Source organism: Leopardus geoffroyi, chromosome B4 (genome assembly GCF_018350155.1).
Source record: "Leopardus geoffroyi isolate Oge1 chromosome B4, O.geoffroyi_Oge1_pat1.0, whole genome shotgun sequence".
Lineage (NCBI taxonomy): Eukaryota > Metazoa > Chordata > Mammalia > Carnivora > Felidae > Leopardus > Leopardus geoffroyi.
The window spans coordinates 55,908,965-55,932,666 of NC_059341.1; the positions used below are offsets into that span (position 1 = coordinate 55,908,965).

Here is a 23,702-nt window from a genome sequence, read left to right on the forward strand (position 1 = left end):
AATAATATCCAAAGTGGTTTACATTATTATATCTAGAATCTTCAAGCTCAAAAAACAACACTTCATGACAACCTTTAGCAATAGACTAAACAGGGGTGCCTAGGTGGCTCAGTTGGTTGAGTGTCTGACTCTTGATTTCAGCCCAGGTCATATATCACAGTTTGTGGGATCAAGCTCCACATAAGACTCTACGCTGACAGCATGGAGCCTGCTTGGGATTCTCTCCCTCTCTTTCTCTGTCCTTCCCCCACTCACATACACTCTCTTTCTCTCAAAACAAATAAATAAACTTTAAAAAAATAAAAATCCCACAACAGACTTAACAAAAAATAAAATAATTCTAGAGTTGAAATTTAGATAATAAAAATAGGCATAGACTCCACATCAAGATGGCGACATAGGAGGCTCCTAAATTTCCCTCCTCCCATGGATGCTTTGACTATGCAGCTACACACAGAACAATTCCTTCTGAGAGAAATCCAGAAACTAGTTGAGTGACTTCTACACATTGGAAAACTGAGAAAATACCCCATTTAAAAGACAGTAAAGGCTGAGACAACTCTCACCACAAACCTTACCCTCTGCGCAGCACCATACAATTGGAGAAAATCCCCAACTCCCAACTTCTCTTTGAGGAGTGAAGGGTTGGGACCACACAGCTAGTGCCTCAAATTTTATGGCTGCTATCCAAGGGGCAGGCCCCCAAGTCACTTAGCTTTGAAAGCCAGTGGGGCTTGCATTGATAAGTCCCACAGAAATACAGGAAGCAAAAAAGCAGTTGTTAACACACATGTGAGCACTTACTACATCTATCCTTCCAGAGCTCAGAGCCAAAGGGGCAGGCAAAAAACAAACAAACAAACAAACAAAGAAAAAACAAAAAACAAACCCTCTTCCCAGTCTTTTCCTGAGCAGAGTTTGCATACTTTACAAGCTACTACCTGAGGGCACAGCTTCTAATTAGCATGAATGTGGGTGCTGATTGTGATCCTCCCTGTAGACTGAAAGAGCTATTGGAAGATGGCTCAGGTCATGAGGTCATGGTTCGTAAGTTCAAGCCCCCCACATCAGGCTCACTGCTGTCAGCACGAAAGCTATCATGGCAGAGCCCTCTTTGGAGGTTCTGACCCCTCTCTCTCTGCCCCTCTCCTGCTTGTGCTGTCTCTCTCAAAAATAAATAAACATTAAAAAAAAGAGAATGAACTATAGAAAGGTAAATTAAGAAAAAAAATCCCATTTACAATCACTCAAAAAAAACTAAAATACCCAGAGTGAATTTAACCAAAGAGGTGAATATCCATCCATATACTGAGGATGTTGGTGGAAAAATTAAAGAGATGAACAAATGGAAAGATACTCTGTGTTCATGAACTGGAAGAATTAATATTAATAATAAAATGTCCAGCTAGTGAAATCCTTAGCAAAATTCCAATAATATTTTTCTAAGAAATAGAAAAAAAATCTTAAAATTTATATGGAACTACAAAAGACCCCAAATAGCCAAAAAAAAAAAAAAAAAAAAAGAAAGAAAGAAAGAAAGAAAAGGAAAAAATCTTGAGGAAGAACAAGGGTAAAGACATCACATTTCTTGATTGCAAACTATGTTACAAAGCTATAGCAATCAAAAGTATGATATTCGCATAAAAAGTGACACATAATTAATGGAACAGAATAAAGAGCTTAGAAATAAACCCATGTGTATATGGCCAATTAAATTTTGACAAAGGAGCCAAGAATATACAATGATGAAAAGATAGTTTCTTCAATAAGCTGTGTTGGGAAAATCACAAAAGACTTGACGAAACTGGACAACTTACACAGCACACAAAAATCAACTTAAAATAGATTAAAGACTTAAATAAAAATCTGAAATTAGTCTTAGAAGAAATTATAGGAGGCAAGCTCTCTGACATTGGTCTTGGCAATGATTTTTTTGGATTTGACACCAAAAGCAAAGGCAACAAAAGCAAAAATAAACAAGTGAGATTACATCAAATTTAAAAGCTCTGCACAGCAATGGAAGCCATCAACAAAATGAAAAGACCACCTATAGAATGAGATAAAATATTTGCAAACTACATATTCAGTAAGGGGTTAATATTCAAAACATATAAGGAACTCATACAACTCAATAGCAATAAAGCCCAAATAACCCAATTTAAAAATAGACAAAGGACCTGAACTGACATTTTTCAAAGACATACAAATGGCCAACAGGTATATGCAAATGTGCTCAACATCACTAGTCATCAAGAAAGTGCAAATCAAAACCACAATAAGGTATCACCTCACACCTCTTAGGACGTCTATTATCAAAAAGACAAGAGATGACAAAAGCTGATGAGGATATGAAGCAAAAGGGAACTTTTGATGGGAATATAACTGGTGTAGCCACTATGGAAACAGTATGTAGATTCCTCAAACATTTTAAAATACAACTACAATACCATCCCACGTCTTCATATATGTCCAAAGGAAATGAAATCATTATCTCAAAGAGATATCTGTTCTCCATGTTCTTAGCAGCATTATTCACAATAGCCAAGGTATGGGAGCAACCTAAGTTTCTGTCAAAGATGGATAAGATGTATGAATAAAGAAAACGTTTCTCTCTCTCTCTCTCTCTCTCTCTCACACACACACACACACACACACACAGATACACACTTGAGTATTATTCAGCCATGAGAAAGAATACCCTGACAGGTGCAATAACATGTATAAACCTGTAGAGTATTATGCTAAGAGAAATAAGACAGACAGAGAAAGATAAATACTGCCTGCTATCACTTCTATGTGGAATCTAAATTAAACAAAAAAAGAGTGAAACTCACAGAATCAGGGTAGGATGGTGGTTGTTAGGGGCTGGGCCTGGGAGTAATAGGTAAAGTTGGTAAAAGAATATAAACTTTCAGTTATGAGATGAAAAAGGTCTGAGGATATAATGTATAACATGGTGACTATAGTTCATAACACTGTATTATAAAATTGAAATTTTTTAAGAGAGCAGAACTTAAGTGCTTTCATCCTGCTTTGTCCAAAAATGTAAAGATGTGAGGTAATGGATGTGTTGATTAACTCAATGATAGGAATCCTCTCACAATGTATACATATAACAAATTATCATGCTGTACATTTTAAATATGTTACAAATTATTTGTCAAATATACTTTGATTAAAAAAGAAATTTCAGGTGGCATCTGACTCTAGCTAAGTTAACTTCCTTTGCTAGAATAAATCAACACTCATCATAGGAAACTAGTAAGAATGTAGAGGCTCTACAATATACCACTTACAATATCCAGGATACAGAAAACAATTAACACATATATAAAGAACAGGAAAGTTTGAACCAGAGTAAAGAGAAAAAGCAGTCAGTAGAAATTGACTCTGGCTCAATATGGCTCAGATGTAAGAATTAGTGGCCTTTTGAACAGTTATTACAGATATATCCAAGGACTTAAAAATATATGGTAAGGGGTGTCTGGGTGGCTCAGCCAGTTGAGCGCCCGACTTCAGCTCAGATCATGATCTCACAGTTTGTGAGTTTGAGACCCGCATCAGGCTCTCTGCTGTCGTTGCAGAGCCTGCTTTGGCTCCTCTGTCCCCCTCTCTATCTGCCTCTCCAGTGCTTACTCTCCTTCTTTCTCTCTCAAAAATAAAATAAACATAAAAAAAGAAAAAAATATGGTAAAACAGGCATAAAAATATTAATTGGATTAAATGAGATAATACAAATAATGTACTTAGTATATTACCAGCTAAATAATAGACACTAGGTAAATGATAGCTTTATTATATTATTGGTAGTAATAGTAGTAATGACAAGAATACCATACCTACCACTGACCTGACAGTGGTAGTGTCTTGGGAAGAAAGGAAGCTTTCATGTACCAAGTGATTAAGTCACTTAGAAAATGATTTAGGGAATTATATTAATTGACTGGTGATGACATTCCTATTATTTATTTTAACATACATTTTATTTCTATAATGTTACATACAGCATCAAAGTAGATGCTTGACATTTTGGAATTCTTAAAAGAAGAAAACTAGAAACCATTAGAGAAAACTGGAATCTTTCCAGAAAATAATGAATTATAAGGCAAAGTTACCTGCAGAGAGCATGGTGAGTAGATAATGTAATTACCAGTTGGAAGTGCTACTCATGGCAGGGGACTGAGAGAAACTCAGGGAGTGCTAAAGGGACAAGCAGTAGAAAACAGTAGAGGTTTCTGGCAAAGAACTGGGAAGAGCGATTGGAACAGGGAAAAAGGAATTCATAAATGTCTTCTTCATCACACTTATTTCTTTGCTGTTCTTGCATATTGCACTTGCATGCAATATGAAACAAATTTGTACTTTGTCTTTTAGGACCAAAAAAGAAGTCTACTCATTCTACTACACATATGCTACATAGCGAAATAGTTAAAAACTGTAACTGGGGAAAATTTTCTAAACAATTGAGAAAGCATGGTTATAGTATATATACAGATAAATTGCACTGGATAATTATCTGGACAGTGAAAAGTAAAAGCAATTTCTATTGAGATAGAAATTGTTATCTGGAAGTTAGAATAAATGCATGTATGTGATCATTATACCAGTGATATGATTACTCAATAATTTCACAAAAGTCTCCATCAATCTCTGCCTGCATCAACAGAAGCTATAAGCAAGATGGCTTTATTATAGTATTTAGGAGTAGCCTGTATGAAAAAGAAATATTAACAAGGCATTTAGATAGCTAAAGGGTGATTTAAAATTATAACAGCTTTTAAAAAATCAGTTTACTGATTTCATAATTACGAATAAAGAGGTGATGTAATTAATGTCCTCAAACAGCTTTTATAGGAATACATTTAACAGTGGAGACATGCTTACTGTAATCTCATTTGTTTAGATCATTTAAATAATGCAACATTTTGGACAATGTAATAAGTTGACAAAGTGATATCAACACACATGTATATACACATATACACACATATATTAATGTGAGTATATATATTTTAAACACGGTAACTAAACACAATGCACTTAATGACACAATTATCTTCACTGTCCTGAAATTTCTTTGGATGACATGGGAGATATTTCAAAATCTTTCAGAACCTATGGATCATCCTAATGAACATTAATTATTTCTGAAATGTTCCACGATGTATGCATAGGAGATTGAATTAGCTTTCTACTACTGTCCAGTGAGTTTCTTTTTTGAATCATCACAGACATCAGCTTTTTGTCACTTAGCTTCTTTTAGTAACAAGAAGAAAATCTCTAATTTGAATTTTCTAATTGTTAGATTTTGGATAAGTGATAGAAAGATCAATTACTATTATATGGAATTTCTTTTAACATAGAGAAGTTCTGATAGCACTTAAGAATTACTTTAAAAAGGAGAGTTCAGGTATCAGTATAAAGTGATGTAGAATAGGGGCACCTGGGTGGCCCAGTTGGTTAAGCGTCTGACTTTGGCTCAAGTCATGATCTCATTGTGTGTGAGTTTAAGCCCTGCATTGGGCTCTGTGCTGACAGCTCCGAACCTGGACCCTGCTTCAGATTCTGGGTCTCCTTTTCTCTCTGTCCCTCCCCCACTTGTGCTCTGTCTCTCTCTGTTTCTCAGAAATATATAAATGTAAAAAAAAATTAAGTGATGTGGGATAAAGCAATGTTTCCACAGCAGTGGAAAAAATACCATTAGTATCAGGGTTATACTGGTGAAGTTTTCTCTATCTCCATTTCCAATAAGGTAGCAAGGATATAATACCAAGACTTAGCTACCAGCATATCACTGATTTTCCAAAATCAGATAATGATTATAGAGGTAATCTGATTGTTTCTGAGACAATCTCCTGCCTCTGATTCCAATAAGAACCGTAAGACTCCCTTGTGATACAAACTATTCCAAATGATTCTGAGAAGTTTTCACGTAGAAATAGCACATGAACTGGAAACGAGTTCTTAATAATAATTCAGCTTGGTTTTCTATAAAATTCTGACTTTAAACGTATAAGATAGTAAGGCATAATGTAAAGTCCATTATCTCTAAATTAAGAGCCTCAAATTTTAGTCATGACTCCACCTCTCTGACGCTGGGTAATTTTCCAAACTCAATTATTTCATTTGCAAAATGGGGGTAATAAAGAGACTTTTCAGAGAGCATATAAACTTTTTGCAAAGATCAAATAAAGTAGCACGGGAAAAGTTTCTGCGGAGTGTTGTGGAAGTGTTATTTTATTATTACTTTCTTATAAATAGATTATAAATACTTTCTTATAAATAGATTCTATACTTTCTTATAAATAGATTAATACTTTGCTAATCCCTTTTAAGCATCACAATGAGAGTTTATTGACTTCTAAGAATCTCTTAATAAGGAAGGTGGTTAAAAACATAGGCTATGAAATCAGGTTATCTGGGTTTGTAACCTTGCTTCACTATTACTATCTATATGACCTTAGATAAACTATCCCCCAAAGCCTCAGTATCCTCAACCATAAATAGCAGTAGTAATAACAATAACGATAATAATAATAATAATAATAATCGTAATAATGCTAAACCTAATAGGGTTATTCTGAGAATTAAGTGAGCTAATATGTATAAAGTACTTAGAATCATGCCTACATCACAGAGATCCCTTAAGAATGGTTGCTATAATTTATATGCCATAGCTTCATTAAGGAGCATCTTGGTGTTACAGTCAAATGTAATATTTTATACAACTTAATAAAAATCTAGGTTATATGGGTTGGGAATCATTTCTCAAGATTCAGTTTGTATATTAACATTTTGGATTTAGGGGAGATACTTTTTTTAAAAAAATTATTTATTTATTTTTGAGTGGGGTGGGGAAGAGCAGAGAGAGGGAGACAGAGAATCCTAAGCAGGCTCCACATTGTTAGCGCAGAACCCAATGAAGGGCTTGATCTCACGAACCTGAGATCATGAGCTGAGCCGAAATCAAGAGTCTGACGCTTACCTGACTGAGCCACCCAGGCGCCCCAAGGAAGATACTTCTTTTAAAGAAAGTAAAACAATTTGTCAAAAGCCAATTCAATGAATAAATGATTCTTCTTTTTTTCAAGAGCATATTATTTTTTATATACGTACATACAGTTCTCACTAGTGTATTCTTCTTATATTCAAAGAATATCTATAAATAGTATGTATTTTTTGTATGGATATATTTTTGGAAATAACTTGTAAGTATATTCACTGATACAGCACATTTGTATATGCCATAAAGCTTCAAAAATAACTAGTATACTTCATACACCATTAAGATGTTTCCATTTGGCTTTGATATTATGTAAAGGCTAATGTGATAAAGTTTAATTAGAGTAAAACAAAACATCATCTAAGTAATTATTTGCACCAAGTAAGATCCTGAAAGATAGGAGAAAAGTCTTTTTCTCCTTTGTTTCTTCTGTCTAACACAGAAGTTGGCACTGAGGACATTCACTAAATATTAATGGATGGGAAGGTGGAAGGAAGAAAGGGTGGAAGGGAGGAAGGGGAAGGGTTTGGGAAAGGGAAGAGAGGGATGGGGAAAGGAAAAGAGGAAGGTAGGAAGGTAGGGAGATAATGGGAAAAGGCAAAAGGAAGGGGAAAAAAGGACAATACAGGTGCTAACTTGATAGTAATAATTTTTCTTTTAATACTAGAGATTCTTAGCTGATCAGAAAACAATACTCAAAAGGCATGCAGCTCTAGCCCAGACATTGCCACTCACTAGTCATTAGTCCTTGGGTAAGGCACTCTATGCATATGTTTCTTCATCTAACATGAGGATACCATCTACACTCACAGCACAGTCATAAGATCAAATGGGATAACACTGTGGTTCAGAGTACCTTGTGAATTTTTCTACAAAGAAATTATAGGATATAATTCTGAGATAATTATTAAAACACATCAATAATATTTTTTGCTGCTAAAATATTCAATTTCAGGTTGCAATAAAGTAAATATATAGATAATAAAATCCACTGGTTGTAAGGTTATCTAAGCTGATCAGAGTGCATCTAGAACACACTTTTTCAAAGGGACTCTGACAAATACTATTATACCCAGGATTAAGAGAAGTTATCAAAATTATATTATTTTGGAAGAATTAAAAATACTAAGCTTGCTTAGCTTAAAGTAAATTAAGACAAGTTATGAAAATAATATTAAAATGTTGAATATGACTGCAAAAAAGAAATATATTTGCTGCTGTAGAAGCAGAAGGAAAACCAATTAATGAAAAATCCAAGGAAGTAGATTTTAATCACTTAATAACTTCCCGATAAGAGCCATCTGTGGTAGGCAGAATAAAGGCCCCCAAACCTGTAAATGTTGCCTTATATGGCAAGTGGGACTTTGCACATATGATTAACATTAAAAACCTCTAGATTGGAAGATTGTCCTGAATAATCCAAATAGGTTCAAACTAATTACATGAATCCTTGAGAGAAGAGAACTTTCCTAGCTGTGAAGAGAGGAAGATGTGACTAGTAACAATGGTCAGAGATAGAAAGTTACTGGCTTTGAAGATGAAGGAAGGCAGCCATGAGCCAAGGAATGTGGGCAGCCTCTACAAGTTGGAAAAGGCAAGGAAGTGGATTGTCCCCTAGAGCCTCCAGAAGGGAACACAGCCCTAACGACACTGATTTTAGTTCAGTGAGATTCATTTTAGACTTCTAACCTACAGAACCATCAGATTATTTAAACCACAAAATATAGCAATTTGGTATGGCAGCAATAGGAAACGTATACAGTGACCAAAATGGCCACCTGGAAGCAATCTGTCTTCAGAGTCATCAAAAAACTGTTAAGAGGCAATATGAAAAGTAATCCTATAATGAATGGATGGGAATCTACAATAAGTTAACCTTATGAATTCTTTGAATAAGTTAACCAGACACCAATCTGGATATCCCAACTCTCAACACCCCAACTCTCAACAACTCTCAACGGATTCTACAATTGTAATAAGTAACAGTCACTAAATTGAAGGCAGTGGAATGAACAGGGATAGAATACTAGACCCAGAAGACCTTGGTCTCTTTCAGATTTCCAAGTCACTTCGTCTTCAGGTGGTTCAGCTATTAACTGATCCTAAAATTCAAGAAGTCATTTCCAGTTGTAGGTCCATCCACTATGGAAGGGATTTACAAGTACATAAGTTACTGCTAGATCTTGCTATGGTTTTTGTGGTGTAGTTTTCTGGAGAATTTTGGTGACAGGTACTCTTAGGGAGATTAACCTGAAGTGAATTTCCAGTATGTCCAAATTCTACTCCTACCCCCAGCAATAGATCCACATTTCGTGAGAGACTTCAAAACCAACCTACTTTTTGAAGAGCTTATAGATTTTAGATAGAATGAAAATTATAAAGAAGTCTGGAAACCAGAATTACAGATGGTTAATAATTGCACAGAAGGAGAAGGCAGGGGAAGGATGCATTTACATACCCTGCTGGTGTCTAATATACTACTTAAAAGTTCAGTTATTTTGGCTACCTCCTGCTAGAAGAACCAAACTAGGGCAAAATTCATAATCAATATCATCAAAATCTGTTTGTGGATCTATAGGTAGAACAAGATTTTTTACCCAGTATATACAGGAGGGTCATCCATGTAGCTTTTTTTAAGACCCAGGCTCTAGACTCTGCCCTTATAAATTATGATTCAGTAGGTCAAGGGTGGTACCAAAATTTCTATAGCTTTAGAAAGCTTCTCAGTCAAAGCTTATGCACAGTCTGAGGTGCACACCACTGTAATGGAGTACTATGCTTACTTCCTCCTATATCCACCAAGAGTGCATTTTCTAGCCTTTCTTTCTTTGTCATCCAACATAAATGAGAAGGCATATGATCCTGTCCAGTTGATCCAACACTATACAGACTTTTCCATTAATGATACTCATGGTTAAGAAGCTCACATAAGCAACAATTTAGGGCACCTAAGTCACTTGGACACCAATCTGGATACTCCAACTCTCAGCCTTATGGGTTGATCTGATTTGTATTGTGAGATTTTGTTTCCTTTATGTTCTTTATTATTTCAGAAGTTAACCCATCTTTCCTTGAGTAACCTGACTTGAATCTTTAAAGTCTCATTTGTCCAGAGGGAAACATGAAGTAGAAACAAAGATCATATTCTCACCAAAAAGACAATGTTGGTATTTTGATAGAGAGCTCGTGCCACACAGATTCTTTGCCTCTGACCCCCACTCAGGTTGATGCCCTAGAGAAGAATAACCATAAGTATCCAACCTTTCCAAAAGCAAATGATCTGACGGTGAAGAATTCTCTTTAAAATACAAACTTGTTTTTCAGAAATTTTAAAGTAATGGTAATTTATTGATTAAATTGTGATAGCATTAGTAAGATAAAATCAAAATTGTCTATTAGTCAATACTTGAATCATAGTTAAGAGAATTTTTGAGTGGTAACATGAATTCTTCTTTCACTCTGATAGACAGCTCTGCTGTACAAAAGCTTTAATAACCAAACACATGGTTAGCGCTAAACACTGCCAGCAATTCCAAAATTTTTACTAGTTTTGCAAATTGTATCTCTAGTTTACTTAACATATACCTCTTAAAATTTATATTGCCAATTACGTTCAACAGTCTATACAGCAATGTTTTTATAAACAAGTACCAATTATAACAATTTTTAAACTAGTATTTATTGACCACTTAGTATGTGCAGACTTGTGTAAATGCTTTTACATTCCTTATTTCTTTTATTCCTTATAGCAATTCCAATGTCTAGGCATTATTCCCTTTACTTTACACACAAGGAAACTAAGGCTCAGAGAAGTCCATGCTCTTAAACAGTATATTATGCTGCAATCAAGAATAGCCATTAAGAACACTGACTATAGGGGCGCCTGGGTGGCTTAGTCAGTTAAATTTCAGACTCCTGATTTCAGTTCAGGTCATGATCTCATGACCATGAGTGCTCTCTCTCTGTCTCAAAATAAATAAACTTAAAAAATTTAGCCAAAATTGTTTTAAAGATTGTATGCAGGCATAAATATTTTTTAGCTGCTCAGAACAGTATGACATCACCATTAAACATGTTTACACAAAGAAAAAAGGATACTTTAACAAGAATAAATAGATGTTGACAAGAATGGAAGAAGTCGGAAGCAATCTCAATTTCAACTCCAAGTATGTAAAAATACATTTGATCAAAGGCAGGAACTGCTTTATTTTCCTTGAGAACTCTCTAGTAGCTAGCACAATGTTAAGTATATGGTGGTTACCCAACAGATACCGAAGACTGGCATTAAAGCTCCTGTGCTCCTATTTCCAGAACCTGCCACTAGGACAACGCACAGCCCCTAAGCTCTCAGATTTCATTATGCTCCATTAAAGGTTAAAGACAACCAGAAGACTTTTTTAGATGTTTCTTTTATTTAATTAAACTATACATAGCTCACCCTCTCTCCAATTTCAGTTTGGTCTCCAAAAGGTAGTAAGTCAATATCTGGCTGAAGAGAACAGGCATCCGTAACTGCTTTGTACCTTTGGGAGAAATTGTTTTGAATTTTTAGATCACTATTAATATACTACCCATAAAGTAAGTCCCAAGTTCAATATCTTGGAAGCCAAAATACAACATTTGTTGAACAACTTGGTATATATTCGCCTCTACACTGGGTTTGTGGAAACCAAGATAAATAGATTTTGGTTTCCACTCTTATAAAACTAGTAAATGGAGAAGGCTGATAAAGAAACATATAATAAAATGGATCTTATTAGGTGCTACAGCTGATGTAGGTGGAAAATGCTTCTAACATACATAGAAAGAAATGGTTGACCACTCTAAGAAGTCTTTGCAAAGGAGGCAACATGTAAGCTGTATCTGGAAGATGGGTTGTAACTTGTTAGGAAGAAAATGATGGAAAGGAGGGAGACTTCAGGAGCTGCATGAAGGTGAAAAGGCCATGGTGCATCTCAGGGACAACAGGAGGCTCACAAGAGCTAAAACACAGGTTGTGGGTGGGTGTCTGTGCATATTATCATGCATGCTGAAGGGAAGAGAAATGGAAGGTGTTGAGGATTGATGATACTCAAACAGATTTAACGCCTGGACTGGAAATGATAAATTGCAAGTATAGGAGATAGGGAACACTAGGGAAAATATCAATAATTTCATTTTCTCAATCACCTAGTCTTAAAATATTAAAAAGTCATTATTGATTCTTCCCTCTTCTTCTCCCTGCTCTTATTTTTCCATTCTTATTCAAGAATTGTTTTTTTGTCTGCCGTCTCTTCTTTTCTATTTCTGCAGTCACCCCCAAGGGCAGGCAATGAACACTGCATGCCTGGATAATTATTCCAACAAATGTCTAAATGTCTCCTTGCTCCTAGTGCAGATTCATCCTTATGTATCTATCATTACAATTTCAGATTAATCATCACAGTTACTTCATTATTCCCCTTTCTAAAACTTGCTGTGCCTCCCCAGAATGCATAGAATTATATCAAATTGGCTTTTAAGGCATCCACTACCTCATCTCAGCTTTCATTTAAATCTATTTTGCCACTGTGAATATACATAAATCCTTTTCTGTCTGGTTTGTTCCCAGGGTCCCAAATGATCCCATGTAACTTAAGTTCTTCCTCCCACACTATCTGATTTCCTCTTCCCTCCCTTCCCTGTGCCTCCCCCTTGAACTAATTCTCCTTAACTTTCAAGGTTTGGCTTAGGGTTTTAAGACCCAGCCTTCTGAGGCTGGCTTAAGGGTCACGCCTTTGTACACTCTGGTGGTATTTAAAGACGGTTGAGAGATGGCGTATTCTGGCTGCTATTTGTAACTAGAACCTCTCAGATCCCACATTCTTCCTTTTCTTTCCACGGGTAACTTTCTTTCTTCCTTGGATTTTTCCTTCTATTTATCAATAACCTCAGCACCCTCCCAACCACCAGCCCCTCCACCCCTCCACACTCCACCCTCCATGATTCCATTTCAGCAGCTTAGTTTTGGTGTACAGTAAGTATACAGGATGGGCTGAAACGTCCAGCCAGACTTCTATTTAAAAAGTTGACTCAAAAGACCTGGTGATGAAGATGGAAGCAGGGCATGCAGGGAAAAAAGGAAGGCATGGCTCTGCAGGTTCCAGAAACCATGGACCAAACATAAGCATTAGAAATAGTTGCTCATTTTAGTTCTAAATTTTACATTCAAAATTACCTCTGTTTGTTGAAAGGACTTCCAAAAGTAATATTTTCTTCTACTGTAGCATTTAATAGCCAAGGTTTTTGAGCTGCGTAAGCCACAGAATACCTGTTCCTACTGGAAAATGGAAAAGATAAACAAAACACCGAAGGTATAAAAGGATGTTGTGCTGTATTTGTATTTTAGTAAAACTTTAAGAAGAACAAAAGTTGATGAAATATCTTAAACACAGAAATGGAAAGCTTCTAAGAAAGAATATTTTAATAACCACCAAACTTACTATTTATGGTTAAGTATTTCACCTAAATTAGAAAGATTAGAATTTAATCAAAATGTTCCTCAATGCGCAAAATTTGATTTTGCTATGCTAAAGAAGTGTTTAGAGGTATAAACTATAGGTTGAAAATTTATTTTGTAAAATAACTACAATTTTGAAAATGATTAAAAGGTCAATAGCAATACACTCTCTCCAATAGCCACTGATATTTTACTTTATATTAAAAGCACCTTACATAACTCTGAATTTTATATGCAGACCTTAAAAAAAGACATTAATTGGTACTGTGTCTGTGGCTTATTCATGTTAACAATGTTTTAAGGTAGTAGATAATATATAATTATTTCAAAGCAATAATACATTGAGGAATCCATTTCAATGTTGAAATAACTACACATTTAAAAGCTACACATTTCAAAACATATTGAAATAGCTTATTTCCTAAAAATTATAGCCTCTTCCTCCTCCCCATTTTTTTTTTTTTGGTTTACACATTCTACCAGATGTCTATACATCAGACTTTAATTTGCAATCACCAGGAAAATACATGTGAGTTGAAGATAAAGAAGATGATGGAATTGGGGTAGGAAAGGGGTCAGCTTAAAAGTCACACTTCCACAGTTAGTTCATGGTCTGTAAGTACTAATTAAGGAATCACAGTTAAAAGATAGTTAGGTTAAGAAAAAGAGTAATTAGAAATATTCAGTGATCATCCCGAAACATGTCTTAGGAGTTTAAAAGATATGATGATATAGAGTATGCTAGTAGTCTCTGAGATCATTGTATGTGCAGTAGAACAGTGGTTCCCAACTTCTGACATGTCTTCTTCTTCTCCCCCTGGTCTTTCCATCTCTAGCTTATGGACAGATCCCATCATTGTTTAACTCATAAACAATATACATATTCTTGTACTTTTATTTTATGAAATCCCAAAAACAATTTACTAAGAACAGTTTGAGTTTTGGCCAAAGTTGAGACATTTGTGACTCATGGAGAGGAAAACCGTTGACACAATGGGCCATTTTGTTTGGCAAATTAATTTTTTTAGCAGACTGTAAATGTTGGGAACCACTGCTATTGGAAATATGTTGGTACATTTTAATAAATAAATTGGTACATCATCAGAGTGAATAAAATGACTAGGAGTAAGAGTCTGAGTATTAGGTAAAGTCTGAGGAAGAAAGTTATTCTTATTAAATGCAGATTAAAATAGAAATAATACCTTCTGGTTGCTTCAAAAGAAGGTTCAGATTCATTTACACTGCAAGTATGGCAAACAATGTTCATTAATTATGAAATATAAATATAAGAATGAATGTGTGCATATATCAGATAAAAATAAAATAAACATTGGACATATTAATAGCTATGTTTCCCAAATGGTTTTTGATATTAATTTCAAAGACAAACCAGACAAATAATAATTTTCTTTTATGTCTTCATCAGTGAGGAAATAATTGCTTAGTAAGCTTCCAAAAGATAGATAGCACTGTTCTGTTTCATTACAACATCTGGGTTCATACAGTGACCTGGGTTCTACACCACCTCTGTTCTATCTAGCTGTATAAATTTAGGTAATCTTCCTACAATAGTTTCCTAGTCTGTATAAGGATTTGGTATCTCCAAAGTCTCCTTACCTTTAAAATTGAAATCTAATCTGTTTAGATTCCTAATAAGCCATCCTATGGCATGAAAAAAAGAACTACTTTTGGGGCTCTAAACTTGAAAGGTTTAGACACAGCTTGGTCCTTAAGGAATCCTAAGAAAGACAGACATGCACAATAGGTCAAACCACAACATTTGGGTATGGTTATTGTTTGATATGATTTATGTACAAAGAGATGTTTTCCTAATAACATTTAGTTATATCTATATTATGGGAGAAAAACACCTATTCATTTTATTGTTCTAAATTTGAATAATGTAGTTGAATTCAAGACCTGAATTCAAAAACTACACGCAAAATTAAAGTCCAGTGGAACTCTAAAAGTAGATCTCATTTGGCTCTGGAAAGCACCATATGCTTTTATGGAGAAAATATACCTAAGTATGTTGTCTAGTAATACTTAGCTTAGAGCTACTAATGATAAGATTTTCACACTTGCACACTGCTAATGACATCCTGGTAAGGTTAACTAAGGCAGGAAAAAACAATTTCAGACTAAAAATCTCCTCTCAATAATGATTATTCTCTGACCCGAGTTGCTCACATACCAAAAATAATGAAATCTACATTTTCCCAAGTGATATTTGCTTATAATATGCTTTAGTATCAGGAAATTTGGATTTTCAAAACCACACTGAGATACCACCTCACACTGGTCAGAATGGCTAAAATGAACAAATCAGGAGACTATAGATGCTGGCGAGGATGTGGAGAAATGGTAATCCTCCTGCACTGTTGGTGGGAATGCAAACTGGTGTAGCCACTCTGAAAAACAGCGTGGAGTTTCCTCAAAAAATTAAAACTAGAACTACCCTATGACCTAGCAGTGGTACTGCTAGGAATTTACCCAAGGGATACAGGAGTGCTGATGCATAGGGGCAAATGTACCCCAATGTTTATAGCAGCACTTTTAACAATAGCCAAATTATGGAAAGAGCCTAAATGTCCATCACCTGACAAATGGATAAAGAAGACATGGTTTATATATACAATGGAATACTACTTGGCAATGAGAAAGAATGAAATCTGGCCATTTGCAGCAATTTGGATGGAACTGGAGGGTATTAGGCTAAGTGAAATAAGTCAGGCAGAGAAAGACAGATACACTATGTTTTTACTCATATGTGGATCTTGAGAAACTTAAGAGAAGACCATGGGGGAAGGGAAGGGGCAAAAAAAGTTACAGAGAGGGAGGGAGGCAAACCATAAGAGACTCTTAAGGACTGAGAACAAACTGAGGGTTGATGGGGGATTGGGGTGAGGGGAAAGTGGGTGATGGGCATGGAGGAGGGCACTTGTTGGGATGAGCACTGGGTGTTGTATGGAAACCAATTTGACAACAAATTATATTAAAAAAAGAAATTTGTAGTTTTTAAATGTTTATTTACTTTTAGAGAGAAGGAGATAGAGAGCAAGCAGGGGAGGGGCAGGGAGAGAGGGAGAGCAGGGAATCCCAAGGAGGCTCCGTACTGCCAGTGCAGAGCCTGACACAGGGCTTGAACCCACGAACCATGAGATCATGATCTGAGCCAAAACCAAGAGATGGACGCTCAACTGACTGAGCCATCCAGGTGCCCCAAGTAATTTGGATTTTTTTTAAATGGTAAAAAGTTAATGAATGACCTCAACGGTTTTAGTTAATTTGAGGAAGACAGAAAACAGATGAAAAGAAGCAGGTGTAGAAATTAATGGATTACTCTGTAGCTTGTTTCATAATAGAAGAAAGGAACGGGACCAAATAGAGAAAACTAAATTCATCAGAAGTTATCTGCTTGCCTGGAGAGTATACATAGAGGCAGAAAAAAAGGGGACAAAGTTAGAACCTGAAAGATATCACTATTTAATGAATGACTAAGGAAGAGAAACCTGAAGAAAGGACCAAGAGGAGCAGGCAAATGCTTTGAGGTAAACTCACCTGTGAGTCAAAATTAAGCAAGGAGGCATTTTGAAGCAAAACTTATGGGCAACAATGTCAAGGGACCAGGAGGTCAATTAACACAATGATCAAAAAGTACACAATGAATTTAAAAATTAGGATGCCACCGATGGACTTAATAAGAGTAGTCTCAGTGGAGTGGCAGAGGTAGAAACCAGAGTGCAGTGGACTGAGACAAGAGGAGAATAAGAGGAACGGGAAAGAACTTGTGAAGATTTTTCTCATCTACAAAAGGAAGGGGCCAGGGTGGTACCTGGGGGTGGGGTTTGAAATTAGAAAGATAGACAGAAACACGAGAGAGACAGAGACAGAGATGGGAGAGTGCTGTTTTTCCACTAATAAAAGTAGAAAAGAGCCAGGGCCTGGACTAGATGTAAAGCAGATAAAGAGAAAAAGAACGTGCTTTGGATATAGGGTGTATCAGTCTACTAAGGAGACCAATAACACACTAGTTACCTAAACATAGTTCAGAGGGATCAGAAGAGACAGTACATTTCAATATACCTAGGAGAATGAGAGAAGGCTCTGTCAAAGAGATAATATCTGATTTGACACTAGAAAAAAAGTGAGACTAACTATCTAAGGAAAGGAGTTACACAGGAGTGTGTGCATTTGAGAAACAACTTGTAGTTCAGGGTTACTGGAACACAGTGCTAAGGGTGGGGGGATTAGACAGGGACCAGATCATGAGAGGTCCTGATATAGTATGCAAAGGTCTTTGGAATATTTCTTGGCCAGTCAATTGCAAAAATTATAAGCAAGAGGTAAGTAATTAGATTTTCATATCAAAAAGGTACATCTCATAACAGTATGAAGAAAGGTGAGGGAATTATTACAGTGAATAGTTCACATATGCAATTCTTCTGAACTAGGACAATTAATATAGGCATAGAAGTGTTAAGGACAGACATAAGAAGAGTGACTGGTTGGACTGTGTGGGCAATGGAGAGAGAGAAGAATTCAGGTTGGATCTTTGAGCTTTGACTTGGGCATCCACGAACAGATATCAGTGGGTGGGGACACATTCCTGCCAAGATACAGGAGAAGTAGGTATTGGAGATAATGAGGGATATGAGCTCAGTTTAGATGTGTTCAATATGCAGTTTATATATAAAGACTTTTTGGAGGAGCTATTAGATCTTCAGAAGAAAGATGTTGGCCAGAAATGTACACTAGTGTGTTGTTAATACTTAGGGAGAAACTGAAGTCAAAGATATAAATTAAAGGCCAAGTAAAGGAAGAGGGTCCTACAGTAGACCACAGAAAGATTGAAGGAGAATCAGAATATTCTTCTTCACCTTCTATCTCCATTTGTATTACAGCTCTTTACTTTTTGACTCATTAATTTTGGTTTATCCTTATGTTCAAGTATCATTCATTCATGCATCTCCCTAAAAAAGGCTTGTTGACCCCACAGACTCAGCTCAGTAAGGTTACCTATTATTTGCTCTTATAAAACTCTGTCCTTCTTCCTAGCACTTATAAAAATTTGACCAAATAATTACTTATGAAATTATTTTCTTACTTCCTTGTGGCCTTCCCTGCTAAGCAGTAAGCTTCATGAGAATAGTGTGTTCAATTATTTCCTCCCCAACAACTACCACAGTGATTTGCATGTCAAAGATATACTAGTCTCAGAGTAAGGAAGATATGGTAGATATTGGTCTGTTTGTAGGTAGTCATCCTCCATGAACAAATAAAAAGAAACCCTATTCTTTCATTTTTAATGAGTAATATTAGAGTCCTTAACTTCTAAAGACCACCTCTATAATCTCACACAACAGTAATATGTTTAATCTAATTCAAAGGATTTCTTTTTCTCTTACAAAATAAGTACACTTATTTCTGAATTTCAACATCAGATCTTAACGATTACATGAAAATCACTGGGTCCATGTCCAGACCCATCCTCCACCATTCACTGTGGTAGTGAATAGCACTGAAAGCAGCAAGAGAAAACAAAGAGGCCAGATGGAAAATCCCCTTGTGGAAAATAGATTTCCATTCTGTATGCAGGACTTTTGTGTATTTTCCTTCAAGAATAAAAATTAAACTTAGTAGCTAACAGCTTCCAGGTATCATGGTTGATACCTTGTGGAATGGGAAAGAGTGACTTTTGCAAGCTTACATCAGAAATAATATTTAGAAGAATGGGAGCTAGATGTGGGCCCAAACACACTACACTGCATCTAATCCAGGAAAGCTGATTCAGTGTGTTATTATTCCTTTATGCCACGTAAAGTCACATGAAAAGGAGTAACTCCTCAATTCACCTGTCTTAAAATAACTGAACCACTGTTATAAAGCTGATTACACCAAGATGTTAGAAGATAGAACATCAGCACATATGAGGCCTGACAGGAGGATGGTTGACAGCCTGGGCAAGAGAGAAAGAAAAGAAAAGGAAAACAAAAATAAATGATGGCTGTGTCTCACATGATTATCAAAATTATTACACAGTGTAGACTCTGTCACTGGAACCACTTGTCAGGTAGAGCATTTTAGTTCTATCTCCTAAGATGTCAGTAGGAATTATTGTTTATCAAGACAACTTCATTGTATTGTTTATCAAGACAAATTCATTCAGGTAGAGCATTTGCTTTTCAACAAATATAGAGCACACCCAGATGCAGAAATAAAAACCCTGGCATTCTAACAATTTTGGATAATTTTTTAGTCCCTTCCTCCTTTCTCTGACCTTTCTCTGACCTTTCTCTTCTGAGGTTACAACATGGCTGACTAGGTCAAAGGTAGCAATTTCCAAAGAAATGTCTTTAGAGGTCTTTGTACACTTGGTTCTACTCATGTAAGTGTGCCTTGGGTGAGCAGCAATACCTTCTTTCCTGCCTAAAGTAAATATTTGTCACCACAAGAGGACCAAGTACTTATTGGACTTTGCTTATGCCAGTCTATGAGGGCACATTTAAAAATAAAATTCATGCAGCCAGAGATACATGCAATGGTGAAATAATGGCAGCAAGGCACTTGACACCTTATGCTAACATTTAGTTTATTGGGTTTTTTTTTTTTTGAGCTTCCAAAAAACATCAAACAATTCAGTGTGTTGAAGTAAAGCACTTCTTAGGTTTTGTACTTCATCAACCAATCACTATTGGTAACTTCTAAATTAACTTTGCTCTAATAACATTTCTCTGCCTTTCCTTATTGGATGAGGCACAACAGCCTTTTATGGAATGAAGAGTAATTATAAATAACTCTTTAAAAGAAGATCAGTATCTTCTGAATATTACCAATAGGAAAATGTTTTATCAGATATTAAGGATGCCATAGAAGAAAAAAAAGTAATTCTTGTAATAAAGGAAAATAGAATTTGTGTTAGCTTCTCCAATCGCTTAGAGGCTTAGTTTTTTAAGCCATGTGTGCCTAAGCCAACACAAACATTTTTTGAAGAAAATCTTAGTCCTTCTGCCATTAAGAGATGGGAGTATAGTGAATGAAGGCAATGCTCATAAAAAGATGATTTTTAAGTTATGAGGATTTTATAAATACTTAGAATTATCTAAAATCCTTTTACACACCTTCATCCCTTTGGCTCCATCTCTAAGACATAATCTTTTATTAGCTTTATTGTTGGAATCCATGAGATTTCTTTCTTTCTTTCTTTTCATGAGAGAGACTTCTTAACCTCTGTTGAGTAAGTGTATGTTTTTATCTCTAGTTTCCTCTTTGCTTAGCTTCAATGAAGCTCAGAGTGGAATCTGTGGTCCATATTTTATCAATACACAGGACTCCAGAGCATGCATTTCTACCTATTTACTTCTCAGATTATTATTTAAATCTTAATTTTTCTTGATATTTTATCTTTATTTTTCAAGCTTTATTACACTATGTAACTTTATTTATTTATTTTTTTTTTTAATTTTTTTTTTCAACGTTTATTTATTTTTGGGACAGAGAGAGACAGAGCATGAACGGGGGAGGGGCAGAGAGAGAGGGAGACACAGAATCGGAAACAGGCTCCAGGCTCTGAGCCATCAGCCCAGAGCCCGACGCGGGGCTCGAACTCACGGACCGCGAGATCGCGACCTGGCTGAAGTCGGACGCTTAACCGACTGTGCCACCCAGGCGCCCCTACACTATGTAACTTTAAATAAAATAATTCCCTACCTTTGTGACATGAAGTAGGAATGCAAAAGAAAAAATACTAGATTATGTAAAATACTTCCCTAATTCTCATTTCATTTATTTATCAGTTAGCAAAATGATGAAGATTATTAATGATAATATTGGAAGTTGATCTGGCCTAAGTGGAACCCTAAATAACACAAGGGAAGACTATATTAGAAGAACATCTTAGAGGTCTGAAAATAAATCGCAAGCTTCTTGAGCTTCTCAAGCTGTCACTGATTCCCATTCTTTCTCTCTGTTTTAATGACAAACAAAGGTGAAAATAAAACCCAAGTAACTTGATGATGGCTGTACATGTCACAAAATAGAATTTAATCCAGTAAAATCTGTTTCTCAAAACCTCTAGTCATCCAAGATGGAAGGAGATAGTGGCAGGGCAAATTGCCTGGTGCCTGATCTTAGTGATCAACAAGAACTTGTCATGAAGCAAACTGCAGGTGGCAATTATTTACCAAGCTCTCTTCTGGATATTCACTAAACAGTTTCATGTCTACTGTCTTTTAGATTGGCCCAGTAGGAATAAAATGTACACTCAACATTTCCCAACCTCCTCCTTTCACTCATGATACTTAAAATAGGATGTTTCCCGTTCAAATTTCACATCCAAGCATTTCCATCTCTTACCTGGAGTTTAACATAGACTCTATTCTAAAAATGCTCTTAAATAGTCTTTACTCATTCTTGAGACATACCTGTGTATGTAAACAGCAGAGTAAGCAACAATAGAGTTCACAGTGGTAGGGGCAAAATATTAACAAACGTCTATAGATCTAGAGCAAGGTTTCCCAACCTTGACACAACTGACATTTGGGGTCAGATGATTCTTTGTTGCTGGGGCAGTGGGGAGAGGGTCCGGTGCATTGTAGGATGTTTAGCAGCATCCCTGGCCTATACCAACCAGATCAGGAAAACCTGTTTCCCCAGTGTGACAACCAAAGATATCTCCCCTGGGAGAAAAATCATACTTGGTTGAGAAACACTGGTCTATAATCCAATTTCTTAGATAAGCTATAGCCAATTTCTTCATAAACTGCTTATGGGGAATCTACTAGGTAAGCCGAACTGAGTAAATTGGTTTAACACTTTATTGCACAATTATATGATATTATGGTTCTGAGTCACTTCATTACCACAATGTGTTTCAAAGACCACCATTCAAATATTTAGGAGAAGCACCATGCTAGATACCTCCTTTTTCATGTCTTTACAGTGGCATAACACACCACTTTGACCTATCCATGTACCTCTTACTAGATATTTCTAGCACCTACTTTTAAGTTGGGTGTGAAAAGAAACGGCTGATTTCTCAGCCCCTTATGAAGATTTTTTAAAAGATTATTTGGTAGTTCTTCACTGAACAGTGAACCATTACAGCTCTTTTGCATTTAAGCTTTATGAATAATGTAAGTTTTCCATAACTTCTTTTAATATAGGATAAGTTTTTAAATTATTTCTTTGAATGTTATTCCTTTTAACTTTGAAAATCTATCTTTACAAAATCCCAATCATACTAGTTTATACCATGATAACCCTCTGTAAGAAACTGTTTTCTAGTTTTTAATTTATGACATTTAAGGTTTCTACTAATTTAATTTTTTTAGAAAGCTGCACTTATTTCTGAAGGGATCCTCAGATTCCTAATGTAGGAATCTATTGCTCTCATTTCTTCCCTTTGTAAGATCATCGGATGGATGATAGAGCAATAGAAACCAATTAAAAATACACATACTTGCTCCAGTGAACTTTGCCTTCCAGTGTCTGCATCTCACCAAGGATAGCAAGGAGAAGAGAAGACTTCCCACAGCCCACTTGGCCCACAATCATGGTCAACTGACCTAGAGAAATTAGATAAAGGATAACAGCAAGAGGACATGGAATTCTAGTAAAATAAAACCAAAATACATTTAGAAAAGGCTGAGGCTTCAAAATCAATAGCCCACACTTGGTCTCCAGCAATAAGGTATTCTAAATAGCTCCTCTTTCTGATACATGAGTTTTTTTTGACAAAGGAGAGAAAAATTAAAAGATATAGGTCTTGATTTACTGTTTCCAACTATGAGAATAGCTGACATTAGTGAATAGAGCAACGAAATAATTGCCTAAATAATCTCAATGAGTTTTAACTTTTTTATTCAATTCATTCAGGTGAAGAAGGCAGTTTTGACTCAACTTGATTAATTGAGATGAAAGGGATTGGGCTGGTATTAAGACGACTTCTCCAATTTCTTACTTTGATACGCATGTAAAATAGAAAAATCTCAATCTATTGACCATCAGGCCAGATCAAAACATTTTTTCTATTCGGATATCTAGGCATCTTAACCAAAAATTATTGGGTATTTGAGCCTAAAATAACTTGAACACTTTAGTTGTCTCAGGGACAGAAAATAATTTTCTTATATAGTCTTTATTTAACTCCTTTTTCAAACAACATGAAAAATCAACTACCCCATTATTTAAATGGACAAATCAGCAACAAGCTGTTATCAG

General features: G+C 35.7%; 1 protein-coding gene across 8 annotated transcripts in view; it reads right to left on the reverse strand.

The window, feature by feature from the left end:
- The window catches only part of ABCC9 (ATP binding cassette subfamily C member 9), a 131,325-nt gene that overhangs the window by 46,217 nt on the left and 61,406 nt on the right, over positions 1–23,702 (reverse strand). For 7 of the 8 annotated variants that reach the window (XM_045466916.1, XM_045466913.1, XM_045466918.1 and 4 more), the window contains 5 exons: positions 22,942–23,047; positions 14,684–14,722; positions 13,200–13,301; positions 11,442–11,526; positions 10,155–10,235 (listed from right to left, as the gene is read on the reverse strand). In XM_045466916.1, coding sequence (XP_045322872.1) covers positions 10,155–10,235; positions 11,442–11,526; positions 13,200–13,301; positions 14,684–14,722; positions 22,942–23,047 — 413 coding nt within the window. The remainder of the gene's footprint in view (positions 1–10,154; positions 10,236–11,441; positions 11,527–13,199; positions 13,302–14,683; positions 14,723–22,941; positions 23,048–23,702) is intronic. The other variant, XM_045466921.1, reaches the window with a different exon arrangement.